The sequence below is a fragment of the Mastomys coucha genome, unplaced genomic scaffold (genome assembly GCF_008632895.1).
Source record: "Mastomys coucha isolate ucsf_1 unplaced genomic scaffold, UCSF_Mcou_1 pScaffold2, whole genome shotgun sequence".
Classification (NCBI taxonomy): Eukaryota; Metazoa; Chordata; class Mammalia; order Rodentia; family Muridae; genus Mastomys; species Mastomys coucha.
Window position 1 is genome coordinate 2,898,159 of NW_022196902.1, and position 23,748 is coordinate 2,921,906.

Sequence of the window (23,748 nt, forward strand, 5' to 3'; positions counted from 1 at the left end):
CTCTTTTGCAATACATCTTAAGGCTCATTCTAAGTTACAAAATCTAAGTTACCCTGTAGATAATGTAAAAGTCTGTGTCAAAATTCAAATTTCTAATGTTTGTGGTAACATTTTTGTCATATATTAGAAGGACTGATTTGTTCATATATTAAAACCTGGGTGTTTTTTCATTAATGTCACAATCAGAATCCAAGCTTCTTTATAAGCTACATTTTAAATTTAGTTGGTCAGGAAATTGTTCAACATTTAAAGGTGGCCCTATCAACAGATGTTGAGGGGAAAGATAATACAGTGTTAACCCGGTTCAGGTGAACCCAAAAGTCCAACTTCCTGGACTTGCAAACCCACTTCCAGCTCATCTGGAGTTGTTCCAAAATACCATAGCCCATGCCAAAGGACTTCCCGTCTGTGGGAACAAAGGGCTGTCTCAGAAGAATTTTATAGTCAGTAATAGCCAGTGACTACAATTCACTCTCTTGTTTCCTTTTATGAATGGAAACTCGTCTTGCAGAGTTCCCATTAGACTCTGTCTTTAACAATTCATAAGATATGAGGTGAAGGTGTATGCATATGTACGCAAGTGCACATGCTAAAGTTCTTGGACCCAGAACTAGATGCAATTATTGGATAATTTGGGTCATAATTTTGTAAAGTACTGACTACATAGTTGTGGAAAGAGGATAAAATGAGGATCCAGTGTTCAGGGAAGTCAAGTTCGACAAAGTTTAGATACTGTCCACCAGAGAGCGCCCTCTTCCTCTACAACACTTAGCCAAACTGTCTCTCCAAATTGTATGGCCAGCTGCAATTGTAATACAATATAAACAGAAATAACCTACTATTAATGAGCTTGGCCCTTAAAGACCTCAGCTGTAATCATCCCACATGTTTTTCCACTTCTGTTGGTAAAAATCTTGAGAATCCACATGGCTAAAGGTGTCAGAACTCTAGGACAGGCCCACATTTTCATTAAATACTGTTTAAAAGAATTCTGAACACTTATAATAGTCTTAACTTCATGTAATTGGAAAAAACTTAAATGTACTGTTTGAATCATTTGTAGGCTATATTCATGGATACATTTACTTTGAAAATAAAAAAAAAAACGATTGGGGAAAATCTTTAAATGTCACATATTAGCATGTAGTAGATTGCAGTAGATATTATAGAACTGTAAACACATACAGATGAAAAACATGCATAAATATTTATACAACTTCTGTTCCCCTTCTTTACTGTCTTTATAGAATTTTTAAATTATTTATGTCTTTTATTTTAATTACTGCTGTCTTAAACATTAACTTCAGAAAATTAATAAAACACATCTTTTATATTAAATTTCCCATGCCTTTTAAGAGCTAGATAAAGCATATTATATTTCTTCTGTCAAGTAGAATACAAATAATAAAAAAATAAATGCAATCATTCTTTCCCATAGGAAGTGGTTCTACAAGTCAGCTATGTTTTGAATACTCATAACCTCCTATCACTAAAACAAAGGCAGCTGGTGGAAGAAAATGTACCTTCAAAATCTACTTAAAATGACCTACATAGGGGAGAAGGTCTACAGACCATCTTATTTATGTCAGATAAGACTCACCCTATAGAGCCCAGTAGAACCCAGTGTTCTATCTTAGGCACTTTTAAGAACTCAAACACTCTTCATAAGTAAGCTGAAGTGTGACATGCAATCAGATAAATGGTTTGGATTTTAATTCTTAATCCTGAGAACCCCCTTAGCTGCTGCTGTGTTGGTGTGCAGAGCTAGAAACTGGCTTTAAAGGGAACCCTTCCCTCGCCCAGTACTTATGCATTCAGTGTGACTTTAGGCAGCGCTCAGAGACCAAACTTGAATCACATCCTGTTCATTCTTAACTTCCTTGGTTTTCTTCATTGGATTTTTTTTTTTGAGATAGGGTCTCATCATGTAGCCTCAGATGGCCTAGAACTCACTATGTAGACCAATATGGCCTCAAACACAGAGATCCACCTGCCTCTGCTGGGATTAATGGTGTGCACCACCATGCCCAGCGTAATAATGAGTTCTGAGCCAGGGAAGGGGAATGTATTATTGCTTTTACTTTCTCAAAGAAAAGCAGCATTTGGTCCTGTTTAAAGGTGAAGCTTTATCAAAGGCAATCTTGCTCCTAATTTCATCTCCAACATGCAACCCATCAGTTACACGAAGGTCCGATGTCTGAGGGAAAACCTGAACGGGCTTACTTAGACACTTCAAAGGAAAAAATGTACCATGTCTATGTCTCAACATTTTCCATCAGCTTAGGTAGCGACTACGATAGTTACTGTAAGAGACTGAGAGCTTACAATCTGACAAGGACTGCATAGAGTACTGAACATCGGATGAGGGTCTCGAACCATGGAGTGAAAATTTGAATCTTTCCTTCTCCTTCTCTCCATCCTTCTTATTCTTCTTCCCAAGGTCTTTTGCATCTGCTTTCTCTGACACATTAAAAAAACATAGTAAATCTTTAATCTAGAAAACCCCAGAGCGTGCTACATATTCAGCCAGTGTGTCCTAAAGAAGGCCAAAATAATAACACTCAAATGTAAAACTACAGCCTTAATTTCTCCCAAAATGTAATCTCCTGTGATTAGAAACATTACACTAAAGCAAGGGAAAATAATCCTAAAAAAAATTAACATGGGCTGTAAAATCTGGGCAGAATTAGTATTATTACAGGCATAAACACTAAACTATTATACATAATTTTATGTTGTATGCAGGTAGTGACTTGGATACATGCTTGTGTGTATGTGTGCATGAGTATATGCACACGTGGAGGTACAGGTAAATGTGGGTGTCCTTCTCTGAGTTTCCCACCTTTCCTTTGAGACAGGGTCTCCCTCCCACTGAATCTGGAGTTGTTTCAGCTAGACTCTGTGGCTAGTAAACTTGTGTCTGGCCCCCACAGCACTGGGGTTACACAGGTAGCCATGGCTCTCTATGTAAATGCTTAGGCTTCAGATTCAGATACTAATACTTTGCAGGAAGTGCTTTTAGCCAGAAGGCCACCTTTCCAGCCAGGTGGGTATATTTCATTTATATATAGTCATAATTCCAGGCTAATTTTCTCATTTTAAAAATGGAAACAAACAAACAAGGCTAGGAAAGCATGCATTGAACATTTAGTCTTTCTATAGGCCTTTTCAGTCTTCTCTACTTGGGGCCTTGAGTTCAAGAAAACACCAGTTTCTTTCAGAAAAATATCCTTTTGTGAGGTTGAAATCCAACCACATCCATCAACCAACAGCCTGTTTTCAGTATGGCTTGTGCAATAAACCATTTACTGAGCTTTCCTCCCCATTTGAATCCTTGCTCATGAACATAACTCTATGAATGTCTCTTTTAATTAAAAAAAAAAGTCAAGATTTTTTTCTTGCCTAATAAATCCCTTCAATTTAAAATGTGAGTTTCAATTCTCTATATCAACTGCTAAATTTATAAACCTCACTGGTCTCCTATTCACTACTTTAAAGAGAAGTACAATTATTAAAGATTATTATCAAAACAACTTATGATGTCCCTTAGCATTGAAAACAAGCCTGTCTCGATAGTCTGAAGCATATTTTAAATGTATTTTAGACATAAAAGCAAACATGAGCAGAACTTTAAATATAGACTGAGATATTTAACTGAGAAATTTAAGTATTAAAAGCTAGATTAACAAAATGTTTATTTTGTTAATAAATATCAATTTAATTTAAGCAAGTTTTGTGTAGCAATATATGATTTCATTTAGAATTTTAAAGGTGAACTTTACTCTTAAATTCCTATTTGGAATTTGATTCATAATATATCTCATCAAAACACATACATAGAAAAAAATTCAGCTCTTTTAAATGTTTATCACTAGACTACCATGTTATCTGTCATTTAAGTCCATGATTTTGGAAAACCCCACTTGACATCTGCGTGCTACTGGATGTTACTTTTCCCTACCTAGTTCCACAAACCTCTCCACACTGCTATTAAATTTCCAGCACGTCTCTAGGTCCCAGCCCAACCTCACTCTCAGCTTATGACGAGGCTTCCTAGAAACAGGGGACATTCAAATCTCTTGTCAGGAATCCTCATCCTCTTCCAAATCAAGCTCATCTACTTACCTACACCTGTACCTCTTCACCCCATGGCCCCACGCCTGCCCATTAGATCAGAGGAGCCATGGCTCCCCAGGGCTGAGGAAAACTCAACAGTTCTACCAAGTGACTGGGAAAGTCCATCTTAAATGACAGTGGTAGTGTCAGCTTCCTGAGAAGGGAGAAGTGCTGGATTCAAATCCCACTGGAGGGTCACCCTATAGAACTATTGTGCACTTCCTCACTAGATTAACAGTTATATATTCTATATATGACACATTAATCACTATCAGCTTCCAGTTTATTGCTGCTGTTCTTCAAGGCCAAGTTTCTCACAGAGCTGTCTGTATATTATATTTCATCCTGTCCCCTTAACTTTCTTCCACAGCTTTCCATGTGCACCAATCCCAGGATCTATTGATATCCAACATCTGATGGAGGAACTCAAGTTCACATCACAGCTCATCTCTTCATAGTATCCTATATGATGTTTCTCTTTCTTGAAGAAACTTCCCCCTCCTTCCCCTCTTGATTTTTATGCCAGGACACTCATGTTTTCTTTACCCCACTTCTCTGGCCACTCATTGTTCTGCCTCCCCAGTCTGCCATTGGTACCAGTTCTTAGATAGTTACAAACTCCGGGTTCAGTTCCTAAAGTCTTAGGCCATGCTGTCTTTTTTGAGAAATATCACCCACCATGTATCTGTGAATGCCTCCTAAATGCCCATTGCCAGTTTGAGAATAAAAGTTCATGTGATTATCTTCAAGGTATTTCAGATTAAATATGAGCAAAATCATTCTGTGATGCCTTACTCTAAGCCTCACTGTGTATTTAGTTTGAACAACTCAGAATTATACAACTTACCCAAACGAAATTTTGCTGTTTTATAATTAGTTTTCTTTTTCATTTTTCTTTTTGAAACAGTGATCTTTTTTGTTTTGTGTTGTGTTGTTTTGGTTTGGTTTGGTTTGGTTTTTCAAGACAGGGTTTCTCTGTGTAGCCCTGGCTATCCTGGAACTCACTCTGTAGACCAAGCTGGCCTGGAACTCAGAAATCCGCCTGCCTCTGCCTTCCAAGTGCTGGGATTAAAGACATGCGCCACAACTGCCCACCTTTTGAGACAGTGATCTTACTGGGTCTCTCAACTTTCTGAATCCCAAGATGCCACTTTGTCTAACATGAGCTGGCCCCACAGTCTCCAAACTGTTTTTCTCTGCAACTGCCCACAATTTCCTCCCAAACCCTCTCTCAAATCTCCCAAAATATTCTTGTCTGTTGTGACCAAAACTAACTTTTGAAAAAGCAAATTCAATCTTGATTCCCTTGTAAAGTCTTCACTGCCTGTCAGTAATGCTTTCAGTGAAGAGCAGGACTCCACACATGATCTAGAACACTCAATTTGATCACTCCTGCCTGCTTTAAATCCAGCTCTTCCTAAACCAGTTACCCTTTCACTCTGCTTGGTCTGAACACATTCCACACCCCTCCCTCCAATACCCTGCCATGTTTGCTCCACGTTTCCTGGCTTCTGCACCTGTGCTCGCCTTTGCCATGGACACTCTGGCCACTGCCCTCTTTGTTTGAGTTATCTCCACTTACCTTTGCAGGCTACAACTGGCCCCACACTGACTGACGTTGTATTTCCCTTCTAAGTTCATTTTTTAGTTTCTGGATAGCATAGCTTCCTTTTATTAGTCAGAGTTCCCCACTAGATCATCGGGTTCAGAAGGTGGCTTCCTCTACATCTGTTTCTGCTTCCCAAGATTATCACCATTTTCCAGAAACTTAACAGTACTTTTATCAGCAAGGAGTATATTTAGATGAATATTGATGGCTGGATGCCTGGATGTTAATTTATGAAACAACAAAAGGGGCTTCTAGAAGAAAACTAATTGGGAATATACTAAAAAATAATCCATTTCTATTTCTTTGCTTATTTTCATCAAGCCGGGCCTGTATGGGTACACATTATTCACACAGCTGATCTTGATACGTTTTTGAATATCTGAAGTAAAATTTTCTCTATATTAGTTGGTAAGAAACACTAGCAGATATGGTCTCTTATTTATTTTGCCTTTTGAGAGCTGAGAACCAAACTTAAGGCATTGCCTATGCTGGGCAAGTGTTACCCAGTTACAACCTTTGGATTCTTAAGACAGGATCTCACAGTAGCTCACATGGCTATCCAGGCTGACTACAATTTATGACCTTTCTGTTTCTTCCTCCTAGGTTAGAAACAATCTTCATAAAGAATAATTTTGACAAAATTTTAATACTTTCTAAAGCATTAATATTTGAAGGAACCTTTTAGATACTACCAAAATGTACAGAAAGTCTGAATATTTCTAGTAGATTTAACTCTACTTCATAAGCAGGTTCTTCATATGCATAGTTATAAGATAGTTCAGTGAACACAGAACAAATCATTCGTCAACTTTTTATCTTGAAAATAGAAATGAATGTCTACTTTGTAAAACATAATTTGAAATCAATTTTCTTCATACTTGAACCCCCATCTTAAATTTTTAATTTATGTAACCCATACTTATATCACATTCCCTAACAACAACAAGGTAAGTTTTTTACTTTTGCTGTGTGGCTCCATCACATTCTGCATATGAGACATTCTAGTAGTGACTTCGACTTCAGTATCCTGTCTCCTCCTAATACAGTAGTAATTTAACATGAGCAAAACTGAGAACCCCCTGTGCTACTTCTAGAAGGGAGGTACAAGACACACTGAGAGTTCTAAAATCAAAAGAACAGTTAAGACACGGTAGCAACATAGAAACAAAAACAAAAACATCATTAGCCTCAACAGGGGCTGTATAGCATCTATGCCATGGCCTATTGGATGACTTTCGATGTCTTACCCTTTGCAGCTTTGTCGCCCTTCTCAGGAACCTTCAGGGTTGTAAGGGAGACTTCCGATTTGAAGTCCTTCCCATCCTTCACTTCCTTGCCATCCTTGCCATCCTTGCCGTCCTTGCCGTCCTTGCCATCCTTGCCATCCTTGCCGTCCTTGCCGTCCTTGCCGTCCTTGCCATCCTTGCCTTCCTTGCCTTCCTTGCCGTCCTTGCCGTCCTTGCCATCCTTGCCATCCTTGCCATCCTTACTGTCCTTGCCATCTTTGCCATCCTTGCCGTCCTTGCCATCCTTGCCATCCTTGCCATTCTTACCATCCTTGTTCTCTTTCGTGGTTTCCTTCAGTTTGTTGTCTATCGTTGTGATTTTGCTTTCAGAACTGGGCTCTTCTGTGAGCTTAAACTCAGGCAGTATTTCCTTCAAGAGCTCCCAAACTTTGTCCACATACGCTGGACTTAGAGGAAATACATTTGTGTTAATCTCCAGATGATGGTTTTCTACCTTATGTCAACATGTTATTGGCAGGATTCTTAACTTCTTAGTTCCCAAGACTGATTCCAAATTGTTACCATAATTTTCATTAGGAATATTATTCACTGACCATGTTTTTATTGCATTCCTACAATGTACATGGCTTTGATGATACAGAGACCAAAACTAGTGGATATGTCAAGGCGGCAGAGGGGACAGACATGCTAAATACATGACATGTGAAATATATACATGTGCTCATATGCTATATGTGATTATATGCTATACATATATGCTGTATATGCTATATGTGTATATGCTGTATGTGCATATGTGATATACATGTATAAATGCCATATGTGTACAAAGGCATCCTCCTGAATAGGATTTTCCAGTGATATTCTCCCCCTCTGAAAATGGTAGAGGAATTTTTTTAACCTGGTCTCAAAAGCCTTTAGCATACGACACTCCTCCCTAAAATCCTTTAGCATTGACACTCCTCCCCAGCCCCTCTCCAATTCATGCTCTAGAATTCACTAACATATCAAACACGTTTTCAAACCCTTTTGGGGGATTATACTTTTTCTAACCGACTTCCTTATTTTCTCTGTTCTGAGTTGATTTTCCCAAAGTAATTAATCAGCTACACTAATTTCAACTAATCATTTGAAGTCAGTGTAAACATCAGTTTCAGGGATAGAGGCAAGTACATGCTTGTCCTTGAAGAGCCTGAAAAATTGTTACACAGTTTTTTGTTTGTTTGTTTTGTTTTTGTTTTTTGTTTTTGTTTGTTTGTTTGTTTGTTTGTTTGTTTTAGGAAGACATTGAAAATACTTTACAAATTGCTAACTCAGTTCACATGTACTGACTGAGGACATGCTCTCTGACAGTTTTTCGGAGCCACAGCTAAGCACAGCAGACAAAGAATGACAGCTGAAGACAACTCTGGACTGAATGGGGCTCCAAGCCACATCAGAATGGCCTACAGAGCACGCTATACCAGTCTGTCCTCTCAAGCAAAGATATAAACTTGTCTTCCCAAGACTGCTACCGGCAGCAACTACAGTCTTTTTTCCTTTGTTTTGCCTCTTCCCTAATAATATAGTATTCGTTCCTGAAGACGATGTACAAGTTTAGGTTCAGAACTAGGTAAGTAATTGGATGTCTCCCAATATGCATGAAATATTCCTATCCAAAGCTATGTTTCCTACAGAAAAGGAGGGGCTGAACTTTGAGCACAGGACTGATAAGGCATGAGGGCAAGCTAAGTGGATTATGGAGTTGCTGTGTCACTGCAGGAGGGTAGGGGATCAAACTCCTGGGGTGCATGTGAGGATGCCCCACAGAGCAGAGCTGTACAGTCATCATGCACTTCCAGCTCCAGCACCTGTGACTTATTGGCCTGCTGAGTTGTGCTGCAAGAACTGGAGTTGAAGAAAGGTTTGTCTGTATCACACGGCAGACTTGCCTTCTGTGTTCTGGGGGCACAAATCTTGTAGATAGATAAGGACACACAGATTTTGCTTGATTGCCTGTTTTATGATTAGTCTGTCTTTGGTCCAACAAGGAATCTAGTTTACTGCTCTGCTACATCAGGAAGAATAACTGACCCTAAAACTTACAAGGCATTTTAAATGATACTATAAAATGCTGAGCTCCCAAACATTTTGTAAAACATGACCATTCTTGAATTAATTTTAAAGAACATCTTAAAGAAATGTTGGAAAGAAAAAAATAATTTGAGCAACTTAGTCTTTAAATCTACTGAAGAAAGGTTGACAAGAGAACCAAGCATATAAATGGTGCTTCTTGTGACTCCTACTGATCTGAATTTGATCTTTGGAACCCACACATTACCCTCTGACTTCCACATGTATACCTTGGCATATCACTCCCTACACCCCAAAGATAGATAGATAGATAGATAGATAGATAGATAGATAGATAGATAGATAGATAGATAGATAGATAGGTGGGTAAATAGATAGATAATAAATAGATGAATAAATATCTTTTTGGAAAACCTACTGAAGAGGGATGACTTCAGGTAACCACCCAGTAAGAGCATGAATTACTGTGAGTTCTCCTAGCTCTCTCCTGTGTGCTGCATGGATGCTGGAAAAAAAAGAATGCATGTTATTATATTTATCAACATTTGAAAGCACATAGCAATAAATAAAGAGTAGGTAACACTCTACAGAGCATCATAGTAATCAATGTAGGGAACCCTAACAGCTTCACATCACTGCATAAAGAAATGTTATCTTACAAGCTAGATACTTTCATTTGTCAAACATGCCTGAGTAGACCAAGTATTAAACTTTTAAAGGTGTTTTGAAAGTATGAAGATATGATTTTTGTTGTTTTCTTTGGACAAGAGGGGTCACATTTTAGGAAGTATTTGTTTGAAAGCTAGAAAATTTCTATTGGTCTGCTAAACATAAAACATACACATATTTTATAGTATAACATTCTGCTAACTTGTTTATACAATCTGTGTGACTCTGTTCTTTTCAAAGTAGAGCAGCGTTACCATTTCAATGGCAGAGGCTATGTTGAGATGATCATGAGGCTGCGTATTAAGTCCCTTGCATGGCACCTCAAGATGAGCATGAGGAATTTTTAGTGAAACTTTGACAAAGAAGCAGAAACCAGAAATATGTGTCTATCCTATGAAAGAGCAGACCTGGCAGTATGACATAAAGTCAGAAGTTGCCTTTAGCCAGAAACAGCGCTCTGCGCTGGTCCTTCTGCCTATGTGAGCTCTCCTTGGCTGGTCCTTCTGCCTATGTGAGCTCTCCTTGGCTGGTCCTTCTGCCTATGTGAGATTTCCTTGGCTGGTCCTTCTGCCTATGTGAGCTCTCCTTGGCTGATCCTTCTGCCTATGTGAGATTTCCTTGGCTGGTTAGTATGTTCACATTAATTAGTCAATGAAGAGAAATGTCATAGCTTCTTCCACCCCAGAGTGGAGGCACAGTCTACCCTGTGGCAAGCATGGTGCTAACATTGCAGACTGACAAGACATATCCTTTCTTTTGGAAAGAATTCGTAGGCTGTCAGTGATATAGTCCACTGCTTATGGTTTGCACTGGCTTATTTAATGGATTTTGAATTCTAATGTCTCTACATTTCTCAAAGACAACATAAATGTGGTGTATGGTTTACTGTATCCCTTAAATGCCTCTGGCAGTTTCATTTTATAAGCAACTTTGCAAGCCATATGGAAATGATGCTCTTTTCTGTCCATATTCCACATGGGTATGTAAATTGCCACAAAGCATTAGGTTTGTCTGTAAAATACTACACTTCACATATAAAATCAAATCCTAGATGAAATGTAAGTGATGTCATGGAAGGCAGGTTCCATTAAAAATCTTTTTTTTAAAATATACTATACTTCAATTAGTCTTTTATGTTCAAACTGGCATTGTTTATTTATTTTAAAAGAATAAATCTATTAGCCACGTTCTTAATGAACTCCACTGAACCATGACTTTACAACTAATGAAATGCTGCCGCAGCTATCCAGGTCATCTATGCAATGCTTCACCAGCCTGGCAGCTCCAGTTCTTAGTGACACCAAGAGCATTATACCTATTTTTGCCAAACAGACATAACTATGGCTGGTAGAAATACTTAATATTTATCTACCTAAAACAAATAATCTGGGCAAAAGTTTAAAATAAATAAATAAATAAATAAATTGAAATGTTGGACTGAAAGCTGAGTGAAACACATTGTCAGGAGGAATTGAGGATAACCAAGAAACCTGAGGAAGAGGCTGACAATGTGCTGGTTGCTTTGTTATGTATCCTTGAGAGACTAAGAGAAGCAGAGTCAGAAGACCATCCACATAAAATGCAGCCCTGCCACCCAAATCCTGTTGCTAATGATCCTTAGAGAAGAGAGGGGTTGAGTGTTCAGCAGCAGGCTGATGGAGCCTATTCAGTTGCTATGGCACACTGCAGGAGGTTCTAGGATTGGGCATGTGCAGTGTGTGTGAGGATGTAGAGTTGCCATCACATCTAACTCCAGAATCTGAGCCTTGTCCTGAAATGGAAGAAAGGCTTGTCTGTAGGACGTGGCTGACTTCTATAGGGGACACAAAAATCTTGCAGGCAGATAAATACAGGCGTATTTTGCAAATATACTAAAAGAAAGGAAAAGTTTTCATCATGACAATATCAGGACCAATGGTAGCAAAAGCCTGAAGAGAACTTTGGCATCCTTCTAAGAGCTCATGTCTTTTTAAGGTTTATACATTACGGCTGCAAACACAGTTTCAAAAACATTAATTACATCTGAGTATATATTACTCAACATTTAAATGATTTAATATTTTTCCCTAAGAAACAATTTCTCTGATTAACATGAAGCATTCTCTGTGATACACGTTGCACTCCTAGCAAGAAAACAAAGAGAGCAGAATCGTTGTGAGAGTGTTTTCTTGGGATGGTTTTCATCTTTTACTCAGTTAAGCCAATACTTTAAACCCATGCTATGGTCCCATTAACTTTTAAATTTGAAAGTTTACATTGTGTAGAAGGAAAGATTTCCTTGGGTTAATTTTATTAAAGGCTCTCAAAATGGATGTTGTTGCCCCCATCACAAATAAGTGATAATTTCTCATTACGTACTCAACATTTGCCAGCTTAATGATAGCTTTCGACAGTAGCATTGGCCAGAGTTCAAACTCATAGGTTGTAGCTGGAAGCAAGAGATTGTTATCCTCGTCAAATGGCAGGAAGTCATCAACAGTTATCTTTCTCCAGCATCCCTAAAGAGGGGAAGAAAGCAACGGAGTGTTGTTAAATGATTGAAGGATCTGTGCCCTTCTCACCATCAGACATCACCACATATTTCCACTAACTTTTACCTTTGCATTAAAAAAGAACTGATATTAACATCTTATGTTAGAAAACTGAGATACAGTTTTCCGAACTAAGCTCCTTGACTATTGTAGGTTCTGAAAAGTATTATTATAGCATGTCTCTAGTGATGCCAATACTGTTCCTTCTTTTGGATGGCTTATGAGCACATGATGAAGTAAATATGTTTCAAATAACAGAGTGAAAACATGACTTAACCAAAATAAGATTGAACATAATACAATTTGCATTCAAAAGTTTATATTTTAAATACATTTTAAATTCTTTAAATACAACTTTAATTATTACTGCTGATACAGACATATGCTTATTGATCTTATATTTCCAACCTCTATATTTGAGTGCTCTTAGTTAATTATCTAATTTCCAATATAGAGTACCTACCTTACTTGGCTTTTCTCCAATGGCAAACTATAATCTGTAAAATCTCCCAGGCAAATAAACTCTTTCTTCCCCCATGTTGCTTTTTGTCAAGATAATTTATTACAACAACAGAAATGAAGTTAGGAGTCTCATAGCAATAGAAAGTGGCCACTAAGTGGTACTGCAGGAAGTAATGGGTAGCCATCATCCACTGAGTGCAACATCTCAGCTTCCAGTGGTGAGATATTCCAGAAATAAGTAGTGATTATTTTCACAAACTGTAAAAATACTAAACACAACTTAACTGTACCCTTAAATGGTTAAAATGGTGTATTAAAATTGGCATATTTTGTCACAATAAAAAATAGCCATGGTAGATTTCTTCTCTCATTTCGATTGTAAACCATCTTATGAAGTGGCCAATTGGATTCCCATGAAAGAAGAATCTTTAACAATCCTTACTAATTATACTAAAATAAAAAGGCCTTTGACACCTCCATGCAGCACCACCTCATGTTAGAAGTCTTGAAGAGATTGGGAATACAAGGCACATACCTAAACACAATAAGGGCAATATACATTAAGCCACTAGCCAACATCAAATTAAATGGAGAGAAACTTAAACAATTCCAGTAAAATCATAGACAAGACAAGGCTGTCCACTTTCCCCATCTCTTCAATATAGTTCATGAAGTTCTAGCTAGAGCAATAAGCCTGCCCTTTTCTGAAGAGAAAGTGAAGTAGAGTAGATACTGGAGAGAAAGAAGTTCTTCTTGAAGAAAAACTTGATTTGTAGCTATAAAGGAAAAGTTCACCTTATAATATGATTCAGGTAACATGGTGTTTAAGAAGCAAAACCATATTTTTAAATTAAATAAATAATAAAATAAATGGGACCTCATGAAACTGAATAGTTTCTCTAATGCAAAGGACACTACCAAAAGGACAAAACGACAAGTCTACAGATTGGGAAAATAACATCACCAACCCTATATCTGACAGAGGGCCAAAATATACAAAGTACTTAAGAAGTTATATACCAACAAAGCAAATCACCCACATAAAATGGGGTACAGTGCTAAAACAGAGTTCTCAACCTTATGACTCTCCAGTGGCTATGAAGCACTTAAAGAAATGTTCAACATCGTTAAATCAGTATGGAAATGCAAATCAAAACAACCCTGAGATTCCGTCTCACACCCAGTAGAATGGTTAGGATAAAAAACTCAAGTGATAGATAACACATGCTGGCAAGAATATGGAGCAAGGGAGAACACTCCTCCATTGCTGGTGGGAGTGGAAACTTGTACAACCACCCTGGAAATCAATTTGGCTGTTTCTCAGAAATTGTAGGAATAGTTGTACCCCAAGACCCAGCTATACCACTCCTGGGTATATACCCAAAAGTTGCTCCACCAAACCACAAGGACACATGCTCAACTATATTTATAACAGCTTTATTCATAATAGCCAGAGACTGAAAACAACCTAGATGTCACTCAACTGAAGAATGGATAAAGAAAATATAGTTCATTACACAATGAAATACAACTCAGCTATTAAAATCAAGAGCATCATGAAACTTGAAGGCAAATGGATAGAACGAGAAAATATCATCCTGAGTGAGGTAACCCAGACCCAAAAGGACATGCATGGTATGTACATGATACTCACTTATGAGTGGATATTAGCCATAACGCATAGGATACCCACCCACTATAATCTACAGATTATAAGATGCCACCTAACAGGGAGGGCCCAAGGGAAGATGCTTGAATCTCACTCAGACAGGAAAATAAAATAAACATCAGAGGGGAATGGAAAGAGGAAACTGGGTGGGAGAGGGAATGAGGAGAGGAATGGAGCAGAGGGATCACATGTAGGGAGGATGGGAGAAAAGGAATGGAAATTAGTAGGGGTTGGGGGAAAGGCATCTCTAGTATGTGTCGGAGACCTGGGTCAGAGGAGTCTCCAGAGAGTCAGTCTATGGGAGGGAGGGTAACTCTAGCTGAGATTCCTAGTAGTGGGAGAGATTGAGCATGAAGAGCCCACTTTCAGTCACCAGGGAGAATTCACAGGGCAGGGATAAGGATACCAATCCACCCACAAAACCTTCAACCCAAAATGTATCCTGCCTATAAGACATGCAGGGACAAAGATGGAGCAGAGACTGAGGGAATGGCCAACCAACTTTAAATCCCATGGGCAAGAACCAATCCCTGATACTATTAATGCTACTGTCTGATGCTTGCAGACAGGAGCCTGGCATAACTGTTCTCTGACAGTTTCATAACTGCTCCACTAAGCGGCTGACTGAAACAAATGCCACAGATCTACAGCCAAATATTAGACAAAGCTTGGGGAGTCTTGTGGAAGAGTTGGTAGATGGATTGAGGGACCTAGAGGGGTTAGGGACTACACAGGAAGACCAACAGAGTCAACTAACCTGGATTCTTGGGGCCTCCCATAGTCTGAACCACCAACCAAAGGTCATGCATAGGCTGGACCTAGGCACCCTGCACAGATATGCAGCTTGGTCTTCGTGTGGGTCCCACAATAACTGGAGCAGGTGTTGTCCCTGACTCTCTTGCCTGCCTGTAGATCCAGTTCCCCTAACTGACCTCAGTAGGAGAGTAAATGCCTGACCCTTCAGTGCCAGGGTAGAGATATACCCAGAAGGGGACTCCATCTTCTCAGTGGAGAAGAGGAGGGAGGAAAGGATGGAGGTTTGGGAGGGACTGAGAGGAAAGGGCCATGATTGGGATGTAAAGTGAATAAATAGATAGATAGATAGATAGATAGATAGATAGATAGATAGATAGATAGATAAATGGAAAAATATACATGAATCATAACTGATTGTCTAAATATATTAGTATTATAAAGAACTCAGATTTTCTGTCTTGAACATGTTAGTAGATCTTTGAATTTGCCTGCTAAATGAATATGAAATAATAATAAAATTTAACATAGTATTTTCCTGGGGATACAGTAACCGAGGAATAAAAGATTTCTCCATTGCCATTGTTTTACATCTTGAAAGGATTGTTCACTCCATTGAATGGGTGGAGTAGCATGCAGAATCTATTTAAAGAGGAGGATTCTAAGTGTTGCTTGGTGGCTGGTTCCCTCAAATGGGAGGTGAGAACAGGACAGTTCAAGGCCATACTACAACATGAGTTCAATGCCAGCCAGTGCACATGAGACCCAGTTCAAAACAACACAGCAGAAAGCAAAACAATATTGTAGCCTCTTCTCCTAGGTGGCTTCAGGAGGCCAAGGAAGTGCTGGGAAAAGGGCATGGGAAACAGATGGGAAGTACCCAGGCATTTTACTGTACTCCACAGTCCCAGACACTTTAAATTAGATAACAGTGTGAATGAAAATACAAAGCTCTGTGAGAAATAAAAAACAAAAAGCATTTTTCACATAACTACATTGATAACAACTGGGATAAATTATTAGTCTTGGTGTATGTATTATCTGTTTATTAGAGGCAGATGAGAGCACAGAGACAGAGAGAGGCTGACCACCACATTCCATACTTAAAAGTAGGAAGCAATGGCTGAACTACTTCTTTCTCTCCTCTTGGGAGCCAAAGCAATACAGAAATCATGAAGTACTTGGAAAGATGCGGTGTGTCCCTGTATTCTGTCCTCATAGCTCCATGGAAGGGGAAACCAATCTCTGTGTTTCAGGCACTGTTGCAGTGTGACCCAATATGTTTGCTCTCTGATGGATGTCAAAGAACCTCGTACAACTAGCTGAGAATCCAGGCTGAACATAATGTCAACATTTTCCTGAGAAATACTATTCTGGTAATGAAAATCAAAATTAATTACTTAATGTTATAATACTGGGGAACTCTACAGTTAGGCAAGCACTCTACCAGTTAGCTTCCATGCCTGACTGGGTTTTGTTTTTCTGTTTTAACTATTTTATTTTGAGAAAGGGTCTCATTAAATTGCCCACAGTAGGTTTGTTTTTGTGGTATGATGTGCCACAGATTCAAGGCTACTGAATCTACTCTGTAGCCCAGAAAGGCCTTGACCTTCAGGATCTCCTACCTTTGCCTCTTGAGTTTGGGAGATTTCAGACATGTATCACTAAAGGCAGTCTTTAAAAAAAAATTTCAGAATTTTATACATTAGAGGCCCTGAGGAAATGTGTTGTTTCTAAGAAGTTACAAAGAAAAAGGCTCTGAGAGACCCATGCAAAGAAGGAAAAGGATCAAGACCAGAAAATGAAATTGCTCTACAGTGGAAAGAAAGCATTACAGAAGAGGAGAGAGAATGAAGAGGAGGACCAGCACTGGAGGGCAAAGCCGCATCTGCAGCAGATCCTATTGACAGCGGAAGAGAACCAAGTGTCTTTTTAGGAGCATGTTTTTTGAAGCTGCTCAGGTTGGAGCAAAGGATAGATAAATATGAGTAGTGCATCAGAACTGGAGAAGAACTTTCAAAAAAAGAAAAAAAACCAGCATAAAAGGTTTGTGTCTGGAAAGGGTCAAGAAGGCAGGGGTGGGACCGAGTATATCTTGTCCAAAAGAACTTACTTCAATTCTTTACTATGGTAATGCACACACATGCAGGTGTGGATGGAGCCTTCCTAGTTGGAGGGTGCTTCAAAAGGAGTAGAAGTTCTCCCCCAGCTGAGAGACAGCTGATTTTTATCAACTGGAAAACCAAGTAGCCACCAATCTCTTATGCTGACAAAAATAACCCATATGGAAATGGGTGAGTTTCAGTGTTCGTCTGTGAGCAGCATCCCTGCAAGGTGCTCTTCGGATGAGCCCAATGAACAAAATCACTGGAAATCACAGAATTCCACCTCTAGTCTGGCTGCCCAGTCACACCCATAGAAATTTCCCATAGAAGGCTAACCTTCCTAGAGAAAAATCCAAGATTGCCTGAGAGGACTAAATACAGTGGTTCCTTTTATTCTGGTTTCTTCTTTTATAGGAAGGGCAAATGAATTCAAACACACAGCGGCTTGAATGACTTACCATCCAGTAAAGCTTTACGACGTACTTCCCATAGCTGTTGAACAAAGGCATATGACCCTTCACAGCCTTGCAGAGAGAGTATATGTGTTCCCAGGGTTTCCAGGGCAGAACAGGAAGCTCTCCCAAATTTCCCTTATTGTAATTGCTCAGAATCCCGCCATTGAATATCTTCCATACAGCATAGATTTCGCTGATAATCCACCTCATAAGCTGAATGCAAAACAACAAAAGCCACTAGTATTGATAGGTTAATTTAAAATGATACTGCTGTTTTAAATGAAATATGATAAAAATATGTTTCTAAGAATGATTATAAATTTTATATACAGTATAGTCATCCTTTTGATTTCTGAATTACAGAAAAAAATAAAAGATTTTGTTTTTGTGGTATGATGTAATAACATAAACTTAAAGGACCTAAAAACGTTGGCTTGATACTTTGAGTTAGCAGAGTGTGTGCATGCGTGTATGTTTATATACATATACATATACTCATATATACATATACATAGATCATGCATACACACACCTAGGTGGGGTGGGAGACAGCTAACTGCTTCCAAGAACACTAAGAATTTTTAGAACAAATAAGCTAAAATGGTTGATTTTACATGTTCTCACCACACAAACAAATGTTCTTAATTTGATGAATAAATAATCCATTCTGTGTATGCATATTGAATCACTAAAACATGTACCACAAATACATAAGTAGATACAATTTTCACTTGACAGCTACACTTCAAAGAAGTTTGGGGAAAAAAATCAAACAAAACAAAACAAAACAAAACACCCACTCAATTGTACCATGACTCAAAAGTGAACAAGGGTGAATGGCAATGGCTGCCCAGGAGCTGTTTACATAGAATGGCCAAGAAGCCATTCCTCAGAGGGGACAGTGGGCCCTGTGGCCCTACCTACCTCACTGCAGAGTAAATGTTCATTTGCTGAAAATAAGTCAAATGTGATTTCATTTTTCACAACTACAGGAGTCTGAAATTTAAAAGAAAAAAAAAGACAGTTACTTGAATAAAAAAATAAAAGTAAAAGAAACCTAACTTATGAAAAGACAGTTTCGTGAGAGAAATAGTCTTTCCCATGGAAGAGCACACCAGCTGGTTATCTAATACCAAGTCATGAATGATACAATCCACCCCAGAAGGTTACAGATCACCATACCGTATTAAGCCAATGAAGAGTGTATTAAGTCTGGTAGGCTACAGGAGAATAAGCTAGGACCTAGAAAGACTCTCGGCAGCCAGAGAGCAGAGTTAGAGTCCTTAAAGTCAAAGGCTGAGATTGCATCACACCAGGGGAGGGCCTTTTACTACTTGATCTAGTAAGATAGCAGCAAGGCCATTCCTACAGAGGAATCAAATCATGTGGACATGCCAGGACTCCTTCTCGGCGGAGAGCCAGGAACCTTTTGGTATTGTAAAAATTAAACCCTGCTATCAAGAGTAGTGAACAGCCATTTGTTTACAGACAAATGTGGCTCCCAAGACTGGGGGCAGGGCAACCTGACCTTTCTTAAACTATTTCACTGAAAAGCATACATAGGAGTAGCATTATCCAGACTCAGCAGGTTATATTTAGGAATATATGTATATGCATATATAAGCATATAGCAACAATCAATAAGAGGAGTATGTGAAAGTGTTTGGAGAGAGGAAAGGGAAGAGTCAAATGTTGCAATTTAAAAAAAAAAAAAGAGAGAGAGAGAGGCAGAGGTTCATGAGACAGTTGGACAGAAGGGAGGCGTCATAGACCAAATCTCATATAAAGTCTTTGTTTTATGAGATTTTTTTTGTCATTGTTTTAACCTTATTTATGAGCATATTTAATGATTCTGACTGCGAGTATGTACAACATATCTTGAGATCCTATTCTAGAGATTTTTCTTAGTTAGATTTTCACTTCTGGATGTCCTATGCCACCTCATTCTAAGATGATCCATCTAAGGAGAAACCTTTGCAGAGGACAGGTAGCAGTGTGCAGCTGACGATCTGTTGAGATGCATGTGGGTGGAGAGGTTATCAGTGATTAATGAAATTACTTTAATACAACAGTAACTCTTAGCCCCGAGGTCTACTAAAAAGTAGAGATCATTCACAAAACACCTATTGATTCAATTTATAAAACCATTTGTGCTGAAGGGCATCAATGATTAATTTACAGTGAGCACACTGAGAATTATTAAAAATCCTATCACTTTCAAGTGCATTATGTAGTCAGAGGAGATTCATATTCAGGTCAATGTTGCCCGATATTGAAATTGATTTAGAAGCATGTTTTGTGCATAATGCTCTCATTTGAAATGTCTTACAAGGAAGCATTCAAAAGACACTGTTGTCTTAGTAAATCACTGTGAACGTAGATACAGCCTTTCCAATTAGTAAGAAGGCTGAATTGCATTTTCCTGCGTTAGTACCAACTCTGATGGAGGCTAACATTTAGAACAAAAACGACTTTGTATGGAAACAGAGACTCATTAGACTACAAATGCATAGAAAGAATCGGCTCTATTACAACTATTTGACTGGTACTAATTATTTTACCCTACTGGTGTTCTAGACATTCAATGAAAACAGTAAGAAATTCAGCAAGGGAAAAAGCATTAGTGATAATTAAAACCCTAGAGACAAGAAATACACTCAAATTAATGTGGCTATTAAGATGTTAGACTAGAATAGCTAAAGTCTTGAGGTGTGTGAGAGCTGTTTAAACCAGAGGTATCTCCACAAATACATGCTTCCCATGGCTGAACAGGGAGTCTAGAAACAAAGAAGAATTTCAGGAGATGCTTGGAGGATTCCCGGAAAATGGGAACCCATGTGTAAACCTTTTGGACTGGAAAAATTAATTCCAATAAGCATTAGAGGAAATAGACCTTCATGTCCCGTGATTTCATGCTGAGATGCAGAATCTGCCAATCAGAAAGAGTGAGTGATTTTTGAGTAATATTTTTGGCTATTGTTGGGCATTTTGTATAGACAGTAAAAAACTCAAGGATGTAGACAAAACTACAATAATCTCCTTGACATCTGTATAAAATTTGCTATTATTCTGCACCTGTGTGTGTATATGTGTGTGTGCGCGTGCGTGCGTGTGTGTTTGCAGGAGTGTGTCTGTATATGTATGCTGTGACACTTAAATGGTATATGTAGAGGCCAGAGGGCAGCCTTGTGTGTCGTCCTCAGTCACTGTCTACTCTGGGTTTTGAGTCAGAGTTTTTATTTTCACCTGAAATTCACTAATTCGGGCAGTCTGCTTGGCTAGTGAGCCCCAGAGATTAGCATGTGTATCTATCTCCAGTGATGTATTTACAAGCATATGCTTCCACATCTGGCTTTTTAAAGGGGTACGGGATTGAACTCATGTCCTTATGCTGGCACAGAAAGCACATGATCAGCTAAGCATCTTCATAGTCCCATCAATAAAGGAATTCAAATACACTGATAAATATTAACTTCTGAGTTACAGGCAATTACTTTTGCTGTAAACTACAGGGAAAATATGTAAACTACTTAAAGAATGAAAACTTTTGTCAATCAGATATTGCACCCTTGTAGGTAACATACACTTCATTCAATAGTGAAAATAATTCTTACTCGACTAAATATAAAATCTTGCGGTCGTTTCCAGGAAAATACTTTCAATGACTGCGGTAATTCAATCTTTCCTTCAGGGTCTTCGAAAAAGTGCTAGGTAGAAAAGAAAAACTTGAATTGAACTTTTTCATGTGGCTTTATTATAATAAAAATCCAATCTTAATAATAACCAACTAATATAAATATTAGACCAACATAGAGATATTTGTAGAGATGTGTGTGTGTGTGTGTGTGTGTGTGTGTGTGTGTGAGATTTGTCTTCAGAAATATCTAGTGGAATATTAAAGTACTAAAATTCAGAATGACTAGGGAAACAACTAGACTAACTGCAGATCTTCCCCTCTCAGGCCTCCAAATACAACCCATAAGTCTCATCCCTAGCTTTGCAACAGACCACATGATTTGGCTTCTGCTCACTCTCTGTCCCGTTCCCAAGGGTGTAAGTAGATCCTGCTCCCTTTCCTCCTGTGGATCACTCAGCCCCTCCTCCTAGCCCATCCCCATTCCTAAATGCCAGCTCCTAATAAAACCTAGAAACACATTTTTAACCCTAGTGGCCATATCTATCAGAAACCCCGAAGAATTTAATATCAGCCAACACCCATCTACCAAACATTTGTAAAAGCCAGAGAGTGCAATAGAAACCATGGAATAAAACACCTACCCGACAAAGAGAAGACCAGCTATCTGCATTTAGAATTATAATATCCCTAAACCCATATGTCTAGACACAACCTCCACTAGAGCACAGGGACTCAACAACAGTAGGCTCTGAGTATTGTAACATAGCTGAAGCACAAGGCGATGATTTTAAAGTAGACTTCAGGAATATGATGAAGATCCTCAAAGAGGGAAAAAAACCAAATCAATCCCTTTAACAAAACCTATCCACACACACACACACAAATAGTAGAAGGAAATGAAGACATTAAGAGCCAAAGGAGAAACAGAATTAATAAAGAAAACTCATACTAGGGAAATCTGAAAATAAATTTAAGAATTTAAACAGGAATTTCAGAGGCAAGCCTCACCAACAGAATACAAAAGATGGAAGAGAGAAGGCATTGAAGACACCATGGAAGAAATAGATATCAAGGTCAAAGGTTAAATCTAAAACATTCCTGGTACAAAACATCCAGAAAATCTGAGACATTATGAAAAGATCAATTCTAAGGCTATAATGAGTAAGGAAGGAGAAGAAACCCAGATCTACAGAAAACATTTTCTGTAGATACACACACACACACACACACACACACACACACACACACACACACACGCGCGCGCGCGCGCACACGCACACGCGCACACACACGCACACGCGCACACGCACATGCACACACACACACACACACACACATGCACACGCACACGCGCACACGCACACGCACATGCGCACACGCACACGCACACGCACACATTCTTTTCTCTTTTTACCCTACAGATCCTTTGCGTATATATTATGGCTTTCACTTTAGTGTTTTTATGGGATTCCTAGATGTGCAAACAAATGAGTCTGTTTCTTGTGCCTTCTGTTTTGTTTGTCTAATTCTAATGTATTAGTTTTGTTTTATCTTATTAAATTATATTATATTTCACTTTAATAGTATCCCTTAGAAGCATGCTTGCTTTGTAGTGAGAGAACCTGGGTGGGTCCAGATAGAAAGTGGGGAAAAACTAAGATAAGAGAAACTATAAGCAAGGTGCCTTATGTGAGAAAAAAAAAAAACTTCAACAGAAGGAAAACATAAAAGAATAATAAAAAAGGAGGGGAGGTGGCATGTGGCCTAGACAGAACTTTGACTGTTAAGTAAAATTGTGGACCATTGGTGAGATTCACTTAAAAATATCCACATCACAAACTTTTTGAAATGCATGCAAAATGACCAGAATGATTAGATTGGCTTATTTATTTGCATAGAACATTCTCAAATAATAAATATTAACATTTAAATTCTGTTAACATGATGCAGAGTCTCAGTGACTGGAGCACAAATGATATTTAATCAAGGTAATTAGTTACTGACTTTGTTAACACTTTAATGGACACATTAGCAATGTGTTAGGCAAAGCATTCTTAGCACCCTACCTAAATGACTGGACCTTTAAGACTCAAATGGTCTATGAACCCTTTTAGTTCAAATGAAGATGAGATATTTTAATACTTAACAGTAACGTCAAGCTGTGGGGTTCTGGTGTTTGCTTGTATATGGATGTGTCTCTGTTAACATGGCTGCTGTTCAGATTTTACAGCAATAGGCTAGATTGGGCAAACCCACAGTTAAGCAATGGAGCTGTGTGGCAATCTGATGAGTCAGTCCAAAATGTGAAGAAACTTTATGGAGGGGAGGACAAAGGTGCTTGAAAACTGACAGTGACATTAAAGAGAGAGAGAGAGAGAGAGAGAGAGAGAGAGAGAGAGAAAGAAAAAGAAAAAAAAAGCCT

General features: G+C 38.6%; 1 protein-coding gene across 1 annotated transcript in view; it reads right to left on the reverse strand.

Moving 5' to 3' along the window:
- Adgb (androglobin) overlaps positions 1 to 23,748 on the reverse strand; it is a 133,362-nt gene that overhangs the window by 91,634 nt on the left and 17,980 nt on the right. Inside the window, exons 3-10 of the mRNA XM_031380372.1 lie at positions 21,304 to 21,396; positions 18,614 to 18,685; positions 17,693 to 17,902; positions 12,073 to 12,212; positions 9,464 to 9,550; positions 7,216 to 7,418; positions 6,973 to 7,053; positions 2,326 to 2,460 (exon numbers count right to left, since the gene is read on the reverse strand). Coding sequence (XP_031236232.1) covers positions 2,326 to 2,460; positions 6,973 to 7,053; positions 7,216 to 7,418; positions 9,464 to 9,550; positions 12,073 to 12,212; positions 17,693 to 17,902; positions 18,614 to 18,685; positions 21,304 to 21,396 — 1,021 coding nt within the window. The remainder of the gene's footprint in view (positions 1 to 2,325; positions 2,461 to 6,972; positions 7,054 to 7,215; positions 7,419 to 9,463; positions 9,551 to 12,072; positions 12,213 to 17,692; positions 17,903 to 18,613; positions 18,686 to 21,303; positions 21,397 to 23,748) is intronic.